At 37.2% G+C, this 16195-nt stretch overlaps 1 protein-coding gene across 1 annotated transcript; it reads left to right on the forward strand.

Annotated features, from left to right (window-relative positions):
* Window positions 1–7920: 7920 nt before the first annotated feature.
* On the forward strand, window positions 7921–12717 carry gpr84 (G protein-coupled receptor 84). The gene is made up of 2 exons (NM_001105697.2): window positions 7921–8047; window positions 11023–12717. The coding sequence occupies exon 2, from the start codon at window positions 11024–11026 to the stop codon at window positions 12230–12232; it is 1209 nt and encodes a 402-aa protein (NP_001099167.2). The 5' UTR covers window positions 7921–8047; window position 11023; the 3' UTR covers window positions 12233–12717.
* The last annotated feature ends 3478 nt before the right edge of the window (window positions 12718–16195 follow it).

Below are 16195 nucleotides of genomic sequence, written 5' to 3' on the forward strand. Positions count from 1 at the left end.
TCCACTGAAAACAAAACAAAACATCCTGAATTATGAAAATCAAAAGTAGTCGATTTACTTTCTAATTACAATCTGCTTTCATTCCCCCAAGTTTTTTGACATACACCTCATTCACTTGTTTATTCAGCATTCCATGCGTGCTCATGATGAATGCAAACGCAAAATAAAAAGCACAGATAGGGAGGGGGGAATCAAACCTGAATTGTCAGCAGGGCACTTACCTGCCAATTGGTGACTGATGCTGCTATAAATGTTTGCCAGTGCTCTGATTTACTCACATTTGCTGCTTGGCGAGTGTTAATTTTAGGCCCTGGGTAGAACCAATGGACACTTCAGGCACCCAAGAAGCTTTGTGCCGGAAAGCTGTTTGATGTGAATGACAACTGGATGCTCAGAGTTAAACTTTGCCTAAAAGTATATGTATAGTCTGTTCCCGTGCTTAATTTGTGAATTGCGAGGTCCCAGAACAGATCTGGGTAACGGATGTGTCTCGCACGAAAGAGAAGAACGGACATAAGTTAAGAGCCGTGGCGGGGGTTGGTTGTAGCGGACGAAAGTGAAGAGCGTTGGGGAGTCGTGAAACAAAGTGAAAGTGAACAGCAGACGGGGGAGGAGGACGAGTGAGCAGGAAGATCTGTACAGGTGCTGGATCCAGATTTTGTGTGCTCCGGCACAAATTAAGTCCTGGTACTTTCTATAGGGGGTGTCACGGTGGTGCAGTGAGAAGCATGATTGCCTAGCAGCAAGAAGGTCGTTGGTTCAAGCGCAGGCTAGCTCAGTTGGCATTTCTGTGTAGAGTTTGCATGTTCTCCCTGTGTTCACGTGGGTTTCCTGTGGGTGCTCCGGTTTCCCCCTCAGTGACCGGTTTTCAACCCAGCGACCTTCTTGCTGTGAGGCAACAGCACTACCTACTGCGCCACTGCCTCGCCATTTCCTAATTAATATTTTTAATTTTCATAGCTTCCAAGAACCCAGAATAGTCCACATATTGATAATCTTATGATAGCAGCTTTAATGTTAAGTTACGACTGAATTCCTCTTGTTACAGTTATGAAACAGTTTGACAAGAAGGAAATGCTCATTGGCCAATGACATGAACAAACAAACAAAAACATTTACTCATCGTTCAGAGCATGTTTTGTTGGTGTCAACTAGCAGACAAAAAATACAATACAAACTGATACTACACCTAGAAAAATATTAATAATAATATATAAATATTTTATACCATTTTTGATACTCTGAGGAACAAATTAAATTAAGGGCATTATTATTAACATTAAGGGCTCTATATTGATGATCCATGCGCAAAGTGCAAAGTGCAGGGCGCAAACGCATTAAGGGCGTGTCAAAATACACTTTTGCTAATATAAGGATAGAAAAACCCGCTTTGCGCTATGGTGCATGATCTAAAAGGGTTGAACTTAATTTCTTAATGAGTTATCAGATTGGTATACCAATCAGAGTCTCATCTCCCATTCCCTTTAAGAGTCAGTTGCATCGCGCCATGGTGCATTTGCTATTTACATGCCGACTTTGTAAGTGGAAAAACTAAACGCTTCACTTGCAAGAAAACAGTTAAACAGCATCTGCAGCGCGAGAATGAGAGATAAGGCCTCCTTATTATCTACTTTCACTTTTGCTCTCGTGGATAAGGAAACATTGTACGCACAGACATCAATTAGCCTATAAATAATTTAGTTTGTTAAGCCCAAAGATTTGTTTCAAAACTTTTTCTAAATTCAGTTCTAATTTCCAGCAAATTAATAAATGAACAATAATAACGAAGTGTGGTCAAAAACTGAGTTAATTCCAGATACACATGCTATGCCCCATATGGTCTAAAACCTGACAGGTGGACAAATCTATGCTTGTTTTTAATAAAACAAATATAAATATGGATATAATAAATAATACTGCTAATAATAATAACAGTATACAAATGTTAGGTATATGATAGGGCCCCTAGAGTATACAAATAAAATAGGAAATATATTGGAAAAAATAAACCTTTAAATTTTTAAGTAAGATTAAATATTATACCAGGTGTGCCAGGGATCCTCAAAGGGATACTTCACCCAAAACGGAATTATTTTAAATACCTCAGTAATCAATATGTTTTTAAATAGTGATATATTTGACAACACTAATCTATATATCTAAAGAAAAGATACAATTTGTTAAAAAAAAAAAGTAATGTCTCTAACATCGACCTCATAAATATTTGCGTTTCATGTACCTGTTGAAATGTTCCGGCAACTAGTCATGAACATCTTTAAACATAATTGCACATTAAAACTGGGGAACTGGTTGACATATTTGCATACTAAAGAAGGAATGTAAAGAATGACAATACAAAAAAGCAAGGAGGAGTTTTTTTGAAAATAAAATGGTCATGTGAGACGGTGACATAAGAAGTGATTTGAAAAAAAGCAAATGTATAAATGGAATTGTAGGAGACAAAGAGGTTGAGAGACTGCCTCCAGTAGACATTCTGCAAGCAAACAGAGGGACTGTATGAAGATGTGGAGATTGACTTGTGCCACTTTGACCCTACTCATTTGTGTCAAAGGTAAGATCTGTCATCATTATACAACTATTAACCTGAGGGTAACAGTGTACATTGACATAACACAGATGAAGAGATAATTTACTTTAGTTTTTTGTGGCACAGCATAAGACCTAAAGCATAAGACCTAAAGTGTGATAAAATTACAACTCATTAACATGAAACTTCCAGTTTAGTAAGGGAGCCATATTTAAATCATGTCTGATTCATTCTGGCCAGTAACTCCTGAGTTAGGTTTAATGAGTGAACTAATTCAGAACCATTAGATTGGAATTTTAACTATGCTGTTTTGTAATCTGAGTAATAAACAATTTGACTCTTATCAGACTGTTGTTGTTGTCATTTTTGTAAAGTGCAAGAAACATTTGCACCAATGCAAGTATATGCTAGGGCTGGGGGATTTGACCTAAAATCAAAATCTCGATTATTAATGCCATGTCCAAAATTCCATGACTTTTTCAGGTTTTCCATGATAGTATGAACCCTGCTTTTAATGTTTTACGTCTAGTGGGCATGTGGAGTGTGCATTCAGGACATGGGGCTTATTTGTTGTTATTTGTTGAAAGCCGCTAGCATGTATTACATGTAATGCAACCGGTTTGTCCAGAAATGTTTTCCGCATGTTCAGTCTCACAGATTAAATTTAGCGATGCAATGAACTGAAAGGATGAGGGAGTTCATCAAATTAAGATTAAACTTTTCTAATCTGCACTTTATTTCCTACCTTCCAGGTTCACATTCTCAGTTGAATGGTAAGAGTTCTTCTCACTCTTCATATGTTGAAATCAAGCCAAAAAGTAGCAAAATGCAAAAATGCTAACATGAAAATGATTTTTCAGTTTGTGGACAAGCCCCTCTGAACACTCGCATTGTTGGGGGTGTAAATGCATCTCCAGGTTCATGGCCTTGGCAGGTCAGTCTGCACAGCCCTAAGTATGGAGGTCATTTTTGCGGAGGCTCCCTGATCAGCAGTGAATGGGTGCTGACCGCAGCTCACTGTTTATCTGGGTGAGATTCACATCAACACACACTCATCTGTTTTGTGTTGACCGCTAATATACTAGGCTGATTAATTGTTTTGCTTTTTTCCTCACTTTCTCATTCTTGACTGTTTTCAGTGTCTCTGAAACCACTCTGGTTGTGTACTTGGGAAGGAGAACACAGCAGGGAATCAATATTTATGAAACTAGTAGAAATGTTGCCAAATTGTTCGTTCACTCCTCCTACAACAGCAACACAAATGACAATGACATCGCTCTGCTGCGCCTGTCCTCAGCTGTAACCTTCACTAACTATATCAGACCTGTTTGTCTGGCGGCCCAGAACAGTGTCTATAGTGCTGGCACCAGCAGCTGGATCACAGGCTGGGGAGATATTCGGGCTGGAGGTACAAAGTACAAACTTATTTACTCTACCCACCCAATACACCACTAGTTAAGTATAAGGCCATACTCACACTAGGTACAGTTGCCTCGAACCGGTCCAAAGCACGCTTGTCCCCTCTCCCATCTCCCCATACGGCCCGCGCAGCACAGTGGAGGTTTCTCTAGTTATATAGTTTCAGTCGTTTGATATGCCGTCAAATATTTCGCCAAACAGTCCTTAGGGATGCGGGGACACGCAGTCAGATATTTCGCCGAACAGATCCGCCACTTTTGGCGCTCATAAACAATCATAAAGCCCTCGTGCTGCAGGAATGAGGAGGTCTGCTGAAGCCGTGCAGCTGTCGTGAAGTGAGGAGTTTGCTGCTTTAATAAAGTTCTGAACAGTAAGAATGATTAATAAATCCATATGAAACAGTCCCTTAAAAGTCACGTCTTGCTTTCAGTTTCAGGCTTTGGCACGTTTTGCACTCACGCACAAGCGTACCGCGCCAAAGCCCAAGTGAACCGCGCTCAGGCACACCTCTTCCAACCGGGCCAGGGCCGGCCAAGTGAAACGTGCTTGAGCCCGATTCAGCGCACTCACACTTCTCAAACGATCCGGGAAATGGGCCTGGGCATGGTACGGATGGCATAGTGTGAGTAGGCCCTAACATGTGTGTTTGTGAATGTTCAGTGAATCTACCTGCTCCTGGGATTCTGCAGGAGACTATGATTCCAGTTGTGGCCAATGATCGATGTAATGCTCTACTGGGTTCTGGAACTGTCACCAACAACATGATCTGTGCTGGTTTAGCAAAGGGAGGCAAAGACACCTGCCAGGTAATAAAAAAGCAGATCATTAATACACATTGCAACAATATACTTCAATCAAAATAACTTTATGGCCTTCACTTATAGGTAAAAATAAGATCCTAAAACCTAAAATCCAAACAAAAAAGTAACAAATTAATATTCATTCATTCATTTTCTTTTTAGCTTAGTCCCTTTATTAATCCAGGGTTGCCAAAGCGGAATGAACCCACCAACTTATCCAACACGTTTTTGCGCAGCGGATGCCCTTCCAGCTCCATCCCATCTCTGGGAAACAAATGAATATTTAAGGTAAATTTATTTCAGGTTTCCTTTTTGTTTGTAGGGGGATTCTGGAGGTCCAATGGTGACTCGGCTGTGTACAGTGTGGGTTCAGGCTGGTATCACCAGCTGGGGTTATGGCTGTGCCGACCCCAACAGTCCTGGGGTTTACACTCGTGTGTCACAGTATCAGAGCTGGATCTCAAGCAAAATTAGTCTAAACAAGCCAGGATTCATTCTCTTCAGCCCGCCAAGCTCATGCTCCTCTGCCAGCCGAAGTAAATCTCATTCTCAGACACCTACACAGTTTTTACTCATTTAGAAAGTATGTTTGTTTTATCCTTTTTTTTATTTCCAGTCTCAACTTCCTGTAGCGGGAGATGCAATGAGTTGTACAGCATACTCAATCGCTGCAACTGCAATGCTAACTGCGCTATAAAATGCTGCACAGATTACAAACAGCGCTGTGCCAGTAAGTCCAAACACATCTATTTCAATAACAAAGAAATAAAATGTTGCATGTTACTGTTCTTGTATTTCATTTTTAATGAAGTATTAATTTTTGTTGTGTGTGTCTCTGCAGGTTGAAGTAACTCCATGGATTCAAAACAGGCTTGTAATCGCATCACTTGTGAATAAGACCTTTACATGCCTGTTCTTCCAGAAGACAGTAATTCAGTGCTGCTTTTGAAATGTTGCACAGTCAGAATATCAGTGAAAACAGCATTTTAAAGAGCTGCTTCACTGTCTTCACTCAGGGGTGTAAATGCATACTGATTATGATTAACTCTATTAGTTGAGACTCTCTCTTTCTTGTGTAAGTCAACTTATTTAATTCAACACTGGTTTTATCTGGAATCACCCCCTATACCCTCAAATACTACATTCTTTGAGGAAGCAGCCATTTCTAGTGATGTCTGAAAAGTTATGATGTTATATAGTGCACTGAATCAATCCCACAAACCAGGTACACAGAAGATCCCCATAATGCAGTTTGCACCGAATGAATTTCCACGTCTGACCACAAGATGTCATCTTATCGCAGTCCTATCAGTGTAAGTTTTGAAAAAAAATTATTTAAGGTAATATTTGTATACATGTCAGAAATTAAGTCTCTGTCTTGATTAAAAGTCTTGATTATGAACAATTACGGTAGGATGGTTAAGAGAATAAGATAACTGCATTGGTTGGCATAACAGTGGGTGTGCATTTTATTTTAAAAATTAATGTTTTAATAGAACTGTATTTGCTTTAACATGTATTTTCGGATTAGGATTTTTATTGTGTATGTTTAATGTTGTGTAAAAAAAAATAGTGTAAAATAACTATCACAAGGCCAGAAAGTGTATAATATAATCCTTCTGAGGGATTTATCAACCAGCAAAGCACAAACAAAACGAGCGCTTGAATTTACTCACTTGTTTCATTCACTCCTTTAAGTGACTATATTAGTGGACTAGATAATAGTGAATGGTGGTATAGAACAATGGTCTCAAATTCAATTCCTTTAGGGCCACAACTCTGCACAGTTTAGCTCCAACCACCTCCAACTCTCACCTGCTGTCTCTAGTAGTCTTGAACACCTTGATTAGCTGGATCGGCTGTGTTTGATTAGGACTGGAACAAAACTGCAGAACCGCAGCCCTTCAGGAATCCAGGAGTTTGATGGTATAGAGAAGGAGATTTCAGATACAGCAATTGATTGTCTTTTGATGTATTTTGCAGTAACAAATCTTCCCAACAGAGGGCAGTGTGAGCACTCGCTCACAATTACTTCAGCTCTCTCCAATAGTGTCTGGCTGTAAGTCTCAGACCTTGAGTAATCCCAAGCACCTAAACATGACATGGCATAAAAAAAACTAAATGTGATTGGTTGGTTAACCTGTCAGGCATATAGATTTGTGCACGATCCTTGACCATTTAAAGCAGCTAAATTTTTCGGTCCATGATCCGTCAGTCTGAGGTTTGGCTATGCGAGACTATCTGGCTGCAAACGTGCAGATGATGCATGCACATCCATCCATCCATCCACCCAGCCACCCACCCATCCATCCATCCATCCATCCATCCATCCAGCTTTTAAATAATATCTCATATAACAGTATCTTAAAATATCTTTGGCTCTGACTAACTGAAATGTGTTTTTCTGTTGTGCTTTGGATAAAATTTGCTAAATGTGTAAATGTCGGTTTCATTTATGTAGATTTAGTTGTAAAGCATTGTTATCTGGAGCTTATCTTAAGCAAATACAGCTGTGCCACCATGATTTATTTTTGCACAGATTTAATTTCTGCAAACACGTTTAAACTTATTCTAAATTCAGTAGATCAGGACACTGTACTGATTTGCTTTATTTATTAACAAGCAAATATAGAATCATGTGAAACATATGAATATTTTGTTGTGCTTTGTGTAAAAACTTGGTTTTATGTCTAGGATAATGTACTGGTGCCATAAAACTTTGTTTGACAATTATGTTTCATTGTAGATGGTGGCTATTATAATTGTTTGAACAGTTTCATCTTGTATGAGTTGTTATATTAAAGATGAAAATGGAGAACAATTAGTGATTTACAGAGTGACAGAAATTCAATTTTCTACAGTAATTCCAGTCCTCTAATTTGCTTAGCTAAGCAACTCACAAAAACGGTATTAACATTTACCACAAGAACTGAATTAGAAAAGTTAAAAAAATCAGCAAGATGTTTGCTGACATTTCTTTCTTTCTTCATATCTATTGGCAAAATACCGGTACTGCGAAAAATTCTTCCAGGATTGTGCAACAGAGTTTGCCCACAATGACCTCACATCTAATCATGGATGTCTCAAACATGTGCACACATACCTTGTTAAAATAACAGCTATGAAGTGGTGGAGGCGTGGCTGCAGAGTCTATTTAATGAAACTGAGAAAAGAGACACAAATGTACACACACACACAAATGTGCTAACTGAAAAAAGGAACAGAGGATAAGACAGAAAAAACAGTTCAAATAGTGGATGGACACCACCGCTGTCGCAAGGTAAGCCACTGACAGCCCCCAAAATGTATTTCTTTGTTGTGTTGTGTTCAACTGTGTTGTTGGTTCTCTTGTCCTCTTTACTTCAGTGTACAGATAAAGTGAAAAATGTGTTTTAATATGAAATTGATGTCTGACAAAAACTCCCACGATTATAACTATGCTTTATAAATGTTCATTGACCCATGAACATTTCCTGCTTGTTATCAAACTATTTCTTAACTGTAACAAGAGGCAATTCAATCATAACTTAATCTTAAAACAGCTATCATAACATTATTTATCAATATGTGGCTCTTTTTGGATTCTCTGAGGCTATAGAAATTAAAAATGTACAACAAAATGTACAAATGTTTTTGTTGACATCCCTCAAAATGGTCTATTATTAAAATGCTCTGACCAACAGTTTAAAGCAGTGGTTCACCTAAAAAGGAAAATATTTTAGCCTAAAAAAAAAAAAAAAAAAAAAAATATATATATATATATATATATATATATATATATATATATATATATATATATATATATATATATATATATATATATGTTAATGTTTATCAAAATATTTTAATCTGCGTTCTGTAAAAGAAAGTCACAGGAGTTTGAATTTGGAACAATCTGAGATGTAGTACACGTCGCTTTGACATGCTACTTTAAGAAAGCTAAATTAAAGGAAAAAAATGAAAACTCTGTCATCATTTACTGACCATTCACTTGTTCAAAGCCTATTTGAATTTCTTTCTTTTGTTAAACACAAAGTAAGATATTTTGGAAAATTCTGCTTGCTGTGAAACACTGACTTCCATATTCCAAAAGTATTATCTTCTCCTATGGCAGCCAATGAGTGATAGCAACCATTCTTACTACATAAAAAAAAAATATAATGAATAATTAAACAAATAAATAACTTCTTTTGTGCTCACCATAATAAAAAAAATCATTAAACTTTAAAACTACATTCAATGGTAATTGTTGAGGTATTTTTTCTTTTTGGTGAACTATCCCTTTAAGTTCAATATAAATACTCTCAAAGACTTATCTTTTACCTCTTTGTAATTAGAAATTAATACCTGTCTGCATCCTGAGTGGTTTTTCAGCTTTAAGGCTTTTTCAATGTAAAGATAGCGTAACGTACATATCAGGGTTTTCTAGCAGGCCTTCTAAAAAAATCCAAACTTTAAAAACATATCTCATAATGTAAATATGTTGTCAGACTCACATAATAACTCTAATTTAAGTTCATTTTAGTCAGACAGATATGTGACGAGGCATAGACGATTATAAATAACGTTAGCATTATTAAAGTAAACGAGCCTGGGGGAATCCTGTCACGATATTCGGACCGTCGTGCAAGCAAGTTAATTGCTTCAAACAACAGTTTAATAAAACACATATTAAGTTAACGTTACTGGTACTTACGTTTTAAAATAAAAAAGTCGTTTTTCTTTGAGAAACTGGTGTGTCCTCTGTCTCCGAGCACTAACGAGCTTGTTGTTGCATGAATGCGTCCACAGGTGGTGTAACGGTCGAAAGACAAAAGATGTTTTCAAATTTAGAGCGCGAAATTCAAACGCTGGACAACTTTCTTTCAAAATACAACAAAAAATTTAACTCAGTAAACGTTTATTTAGGATTTTTTCATAATAAATGTATCTTTTAAAAAGCATTTCATTAATTATTTTATAGCATATCATCATGGACAATGTGGTCTTTTTTGCAGAAATTAAGAATAAGTTGATTTAATGTGTGCAAATGGATTTAACAAAATCACACCATAAAACCGATTAACCTCAGAGCTCATTACATGTCTTTAAAGTTTCATCAGTTCTTGTTTAAAAATGAATACCTGATTGTGGAGAAAATAAATTACTTCCTGAAACTGTTGCCTTGTTATGAAACGTTGAACTTACTGTTTTTACGTGGGCAGTATAAGCACCATATATTAGCCTAGGTGCTAAGAAAACAGGATGTGATATGTAGTGCCCTCAAATTAGTAACATTTAAAATAATACACATGACAGCATAGGATGTTTTGTTCTCACAAGAATACCAATCAAATGTGCCAATGGGGTATATGCACACAGACTTTTAATTTCAGTCAGCCAGCCCAAGGGCTTCCAGTGAATTGTCATCCCAAACAAAATCACTGTGTTTAAGATTAGATTTCTATAATCTAGAGATATTCACTACCTAGCTGAGATACGATTTAAAGTAGATACCAGACAAAACAAGAAGCACTGCATTAAATTATATATTTTTTAAATATGTAAGATAATTTTACCTCAGTGTTTTTAATGGAGTTTTTGTGCTAGCCTGTTGCTAATGACTATTTGGTCTCTTTTTATGCTTTAACAACCAACTGGATGCTTAATTAACTGATTATATTTTTATTGCAACATCAGAGCTGTAAAAGGAACCTTATAAAATTAAAAATAGTCACATTACCTTTTCACCAGAAGTTCCCCTGCTGAAAAATCCAGCTTAAACCAGCCTAGGCTGGTTGGCTGGTTTCAGCTGGTCGACCAGGCTGGTTTTAGAGGGGTTTTGGCCACGTCCAGGCTGATTTCCAGCCATTTCCAGCCTGGTCTTGGCTGGTCAGGCTGGGAGATGACCAGCTAAAACCAGCTTGACCAGCCTAGCCAAGCTGGGAGTCCAGCCAAAACCAGCTATATCCAGCTTAAACCAGGCTGGTCAAGCTGGTTTTAGCTGGATTTTGCTGGTCATTTTCCAGCCTGACCAGCTAAGACCAGGCTGGAAATGGCTGGAAACCAGCCTGGAAATGGCCAAAACCCCTCTAAAACCAGGCTGGTCGACCAGCTAAAACCAGCCACCCAGCCTAGGCTGGTTTAAGCTGGATTTTTCAGCAGGGTCATCATTGCCTGAAAAACACTAGCTGTCCATATAGCCTATTATTTGAATAAAAGGATCTTTACTGATTTTGATGAGCTTAACCTGTTGTTGTTGTTGTTTGTTTTCAGGATGTGGAATGACACAGACCTTCTGAGAAATGATTCCTTTTCTTGTGCGTCCCCCTCTGTTGAGGGCTACCGTTACTTTGGTGTGCTCTTGGGATCAGCAGTGACCATAGTCGGAACTATAGGGAATATTCTCACAGTTCTCGCCTTTGTGACTGATGCCAATCTGAGGACTCGTTTCAACGTCCTCATCGTAAACCTTGCCTTTGCTGACCTCCTATACTGCACAATACTTCAACCGGTCAGCGTTGACTCATATCTACACCTGCACTGGAGGGGTGGAGCCACGTGGTGTCGTATGTTTGGACTCCTCTTATTTCTGTCCAACAGCGTGTCCATCATAACATTGTGCCTCATTGCTATGAGCCGTTACCTGGTGGTTGCGCATCGCACTTCTAGCTGTGCCCGTCTACTTCTGTCCCAGCGAGGAGTGGCAGCTCTCCTTATCTCCTCCTGGGTGCTGGGTTTGGCCAGTTTTGCCCCTCTGTGGCCCGTCTATGTATTCGCCCCACAAGTGTGCACCTGCAGTTTTCACCGCACTAAAGGGCGGCCTTACACCACTGTGCTGCTTTTCCTGTACTTTTTCTTAGGCCTAGGCTTCGTAGGTCTTTTCTACTTTCTAATCTACCGAAAAGTGAGTGTAGCCGCCAAGGCTTTTCTAAAGTACAGGCCCAGTCGTCGCTCATCGAAACGCAAGCAGGCTGAAGCAGAAGGGACAACGGATGACAGTGGCATCAGTGCTGGAGCCTCAACAACTCAGAGCTGTGAGATCAGCAGTGATGGAGCAGTGGCAGAGCAGCATGGGAAACAAGCACAGGAAGGCCAAACAACCACACAAAATGCCACTCAACATGCCTCAAGTGAAACAACTAGTAAAGCATCTCCTGTAGTAATCCAGAACACTCCAGCAGCTGCCAACTCAGGAGAGGACAATGAATTTAAGCGTGTAACACGAATGTGCTTCACAGTCTTCTTGTGTTTTGTTGGATGTTTTGCCCCATTTCTGCTGCTAAATGTTGCTGATAAGAAAAATCGTGCACCACAGGTCATTCATATGATATGTGCAAACCTCACTTGGTTAAACAGTTGCATTAACCCTTTGTTGTATGCAGCAATGAACCGGCAGTTTAATCAGGCCTACAAAGACCTACTGAGCAAAGCTGCACATCCACTAAGATGGTTTGGAAGAACCCATTGGTTTACATCAAGATAATTAAAGTAGGGTACTGTAATAAGTCCATTCAAACTGGATATGACTAAAGCTACCGTTTTTAAAGTGCCCAAGAAATCAAAACTAACCATGATGTTGTTATAGCTCACATTGCTAGTTGTGTGGTGAACATTTCACCTGTGCATGTGATTAAGAAAAAATTAATAGTTTGCCCTTTTAATCTTTAATTGTAATCTAAGAATGCACTTCCTGTTTGTTTTCAGTTAAATCATCAGATTACAATTATCTTAGCAAATGGCCGTGGCTAAAATATTAAATCACGCTGCTCCAATGGTCAGCTTTGACAACAAATGAAAATAGTGAGCAGGAGGAGTCTGTTAGGTTGTAATAACTCTCGCCAAACCCCATTCTCGATCTTTCTGAATGAAATGCCTACCTTATATTCATTCAGCTCACAGTAGAAAAAACAAGCCACGCCCACTGCTTACTCATTTAATATTCTGCTTCTGTATGGAACCACGTCACAATACAAAAAAATAGCGGTTGCAGCTTCCGGTTCCGGACTTTAATGATCAAGTTCAGTGATTTTAGTGTCCCTATTGTAAAGATCCAAAATTGATTGAATACTTTCATTAACATATCGAATATTCAGCTCTAGTCTTTATTGATATATAAGCATTAATAATGTTTGTCCATCAGGGCCAGAAATTGGTAAGAATTAGGACATTACATTAGGACACAGATACGATGTAAGAGATTAATTTTGCAACTTTAATATGACGTTTGAAAAGTTCAAACCATATACTCACGCTCAAGTGGTTTTAAACTAGTTTGAGTTTCTTTCTTCTCTTGGACACACAAGATATTCTTAAGAATGATGGAAAAAAACAGTCATTGGCATCCATGGTAAGATAAAAAAAAATACTCTGGAAGTTGAAGGACACCTATTTTACTCCTTTTACAAGATGTAAGATAAGCCTTGGGTGTCTCCAGAATGTGTCTGGAAAGTTTCAGCTCAAGATATCCATCATATAATTTATTATATAATGTAGAATCTGTTATATAATGTAGGAGCTGTTTTAGTCTGTGGCTTTAAATGCAAATGAGCTGCTTCTCCCCTAATCAAAGTTTATTTGCAAAAAATATATGCTTTACTATGTCACGTTGCGGTGGGCCTCAAAATCGCTGGGATTTAGGTCCTATTTTAATGTCAGGAACCTTTAAAAAAGAGACTTGTGTTTATCACTCCATTATGACAGTTGACACTATACCTGCACACAGTTTTCTCCAAACAGCTACAAAAGATGATTTTCATCATAAGTGCCCTTTAAAGCCATTTTTTCCCAACATTGATCCATATATTTTCTTTGTGTTCTACAGAAGAAAGAAATTCAAACAAGTTTGAAACAACTAGTGTATGAGTGAAGCATGGCAGGATGAACTGTCCCTTTAAGTCAATGTTTTGTCTTGACAATAAGTTATTCTTATTAACATAAACCAGCAAAAGAGTTTGATGGTGGGTCAAAGTAGATGTTGTTCATCGGCAGCCGATGAAAACCATAAGCTGGCATTATACTCGTTGTGAATTTATAATTTGAAAACAGTTATGGCAGTGAAAATGTTGACTACTCATTTCTGCAGGTCAGAAATTTTTATTTTAATATTTTTTAGGAGGCAATAGCCTTGTTTGTTGAGCACATATATCTTTACACTCTTTCACTCTTGATCTTTATGTGTTTCCTTTACACTTAAAAGCAGTTACAATGTACATGCACAAAAGATCGTTTTCATAAAAGTTTCATAGCTTTAACCTATCAAAATTAAGAATGAATTATGAAGATGCACTCTATTTATTCTGTGGAGAATGGTTTGTACAGTTTAAGTCAGAATTATTAGCCCCCCTGTTTATTTTTTCTCCAATTGCTGTTTAACAGAGAAAATACTTTTTTCAACACATTTCTAAACATAATAGTTTTAATAACTCCTTTCTAATAACTGATTTATTTTATCTTTGCCATGATGACAGTACATTATATTTGACTAGATATTTTTCAAGACACTTCTATACAGCTTAAAGTGACGTTTAAATGCTTAACTAGTTTATTTAGGTGAACTAGGCAGGTTAGGGTAATTAGGCAAGTTATTGTATAGCAATGGTTTGTTCTGTAGACAGTCGAAAAATTTATAGCTTAAAGAGGCTAATAATTTTGTCCTTAAAATGATTTTTTTTTAATTAAAAACTGCTTTTATACAGCTTTTTTTAGCCAAAATAATACAAATAAGACTTTCTCCAGAAGAAAAAATATTATCAGACATACTGTGAAAATTTCCTTGCTCTGCTAAACATTGTTTGGGAAATGTTTAAAAATCAAAGGGGGGCTAATAATTCTGACTTCAACTGTATATTACATGCATAAAGTCAAGTCTAGCTTTATGAATTGTTATATTTTTGTTATACATTCAACTTATTTATTTTGTCAGTAAGCTTGCACTATTGAATTCTGCTTGTTTTAGACAATGTCTGTCATGATCTGTAAGTATGTCTTTTTTAAGCTGTGGGATTTTCCAAGTCTATTAAATATCAGAAAACACACACATACTTTCTCTCTTTCGTTTCCTTTTTTTCTGATTGCATAAAGGAAAGGCAAATGTGTGCTGCCACAGCAGTGACTCATAATGACATGAAGAATATTTGTAACCTCGAGCACAAATGAACATGGAAGTTTAAAGTGGGGTGATGGAGAAAACAAGCACAAACATGTGTTGCTGCTGTGTTTATTACCTCACACGTGAAACCACAAGGATTTCTTAAGTCCTTTTTTGCACTTATGTGCTGTTTCTACTGTTCAAGTAGTTTGAAACAAGAAGCTGGATTTGTTAATATAAATATTTAACAGGGAATGCATTTCTGTGTGTTGCACATAATTTCAAGATCCAATTAAAACATTTTTTCTTTCTAAGTTGTTCAAATAAAATAATCAGCAAAATGTTTTTCGTTGTCTGTAGAACTAAAGGTACATTTATTATCATTAATGTTATCCTCATTTTACAGGGTGGATATGGTTCTGTAAATACAAACACAAACACTTTTTGAATTTACTAGCTAATAGGCTTATTACATTTACATTTAGCAGATGCTTTTGTCCAAATAGACTTACAATCGAGGAATTATCTATATTTATTCCATATATTAATAAAGTCATTTCGATCTGGATATGACTGAAAGCTACAGTTTTTAAAGTGATCACTTTCAGGGCCTTTATTTTGCTGTAAAGATTGCAATTTCTGTTTAAGCAGCTTCAACTCAGTTTAATTCTCAGAGAGTTTTGAAATAAAATTACTTTCTATATTTGTCTGATCTGTTGTGATTGGCCTACTTAGAGCACTTTAACACAATCCCATTAACATGAACGCTAAATTGATCAACCAGAAAGTCAGCGGCAAGCGTTTCTTTTTCAGTATTAGATCTTGCGGAGTTTGTGGTCAATTTTGAGTTGTTCTAACTTGAATTCCTTATTTATCAGCAGTAATGTGTGTCCATCAGGCTCAGAAACCATGTAAATTACATTGAGGCACACAAACAATGTAATTTAATGATTTTTTGCTGAAAAAACTTTATGCACTTAAAGGGATCGTTCACTCCACTATATCCACACTGATTTCTAAACATTTATGAATTTTAAAGTTATTTTGAAGGATGTTAGAAAAAAGCAGCCATTGACATCCATAGTATAGGAACAATACATTACCCAGCAATTAAATAACCCAGTTTCTCCCAGTTCTGTGGCTCGTGCTGAATTGCCTGTCATTTTCCATTATAATTTTTACACTTAACATGTTTTTTTTTTTTTTATGATTCCTTTGATGACACTTTTCCTCCGATACTCAGTTGTCTTGTTTTGTCGATATGTTTTGTTGTATTGTTATCAAGCTTGACGTGTATTTTAAGTTATAAGGCCTGTGTCAATTAAGTTATAACATTACCAAATTTGCTTAGAGCATTTG

This window comes from Danio rerio, chromosome 6 (assembly GCF_049306965.1).
Source record: "Danio rerio strain Tuebingen ecotype United States chromosome 6, GRCz12tu, whole genome shotgun sequence".
In the NCBI taxonomy this organism is placed as follows: domain Eukaryota; kingdom Metazoa; phylum Chordata; class Actinopteri; order Cypriniformes; family Danionidae; genus Danio; species Danio rerio.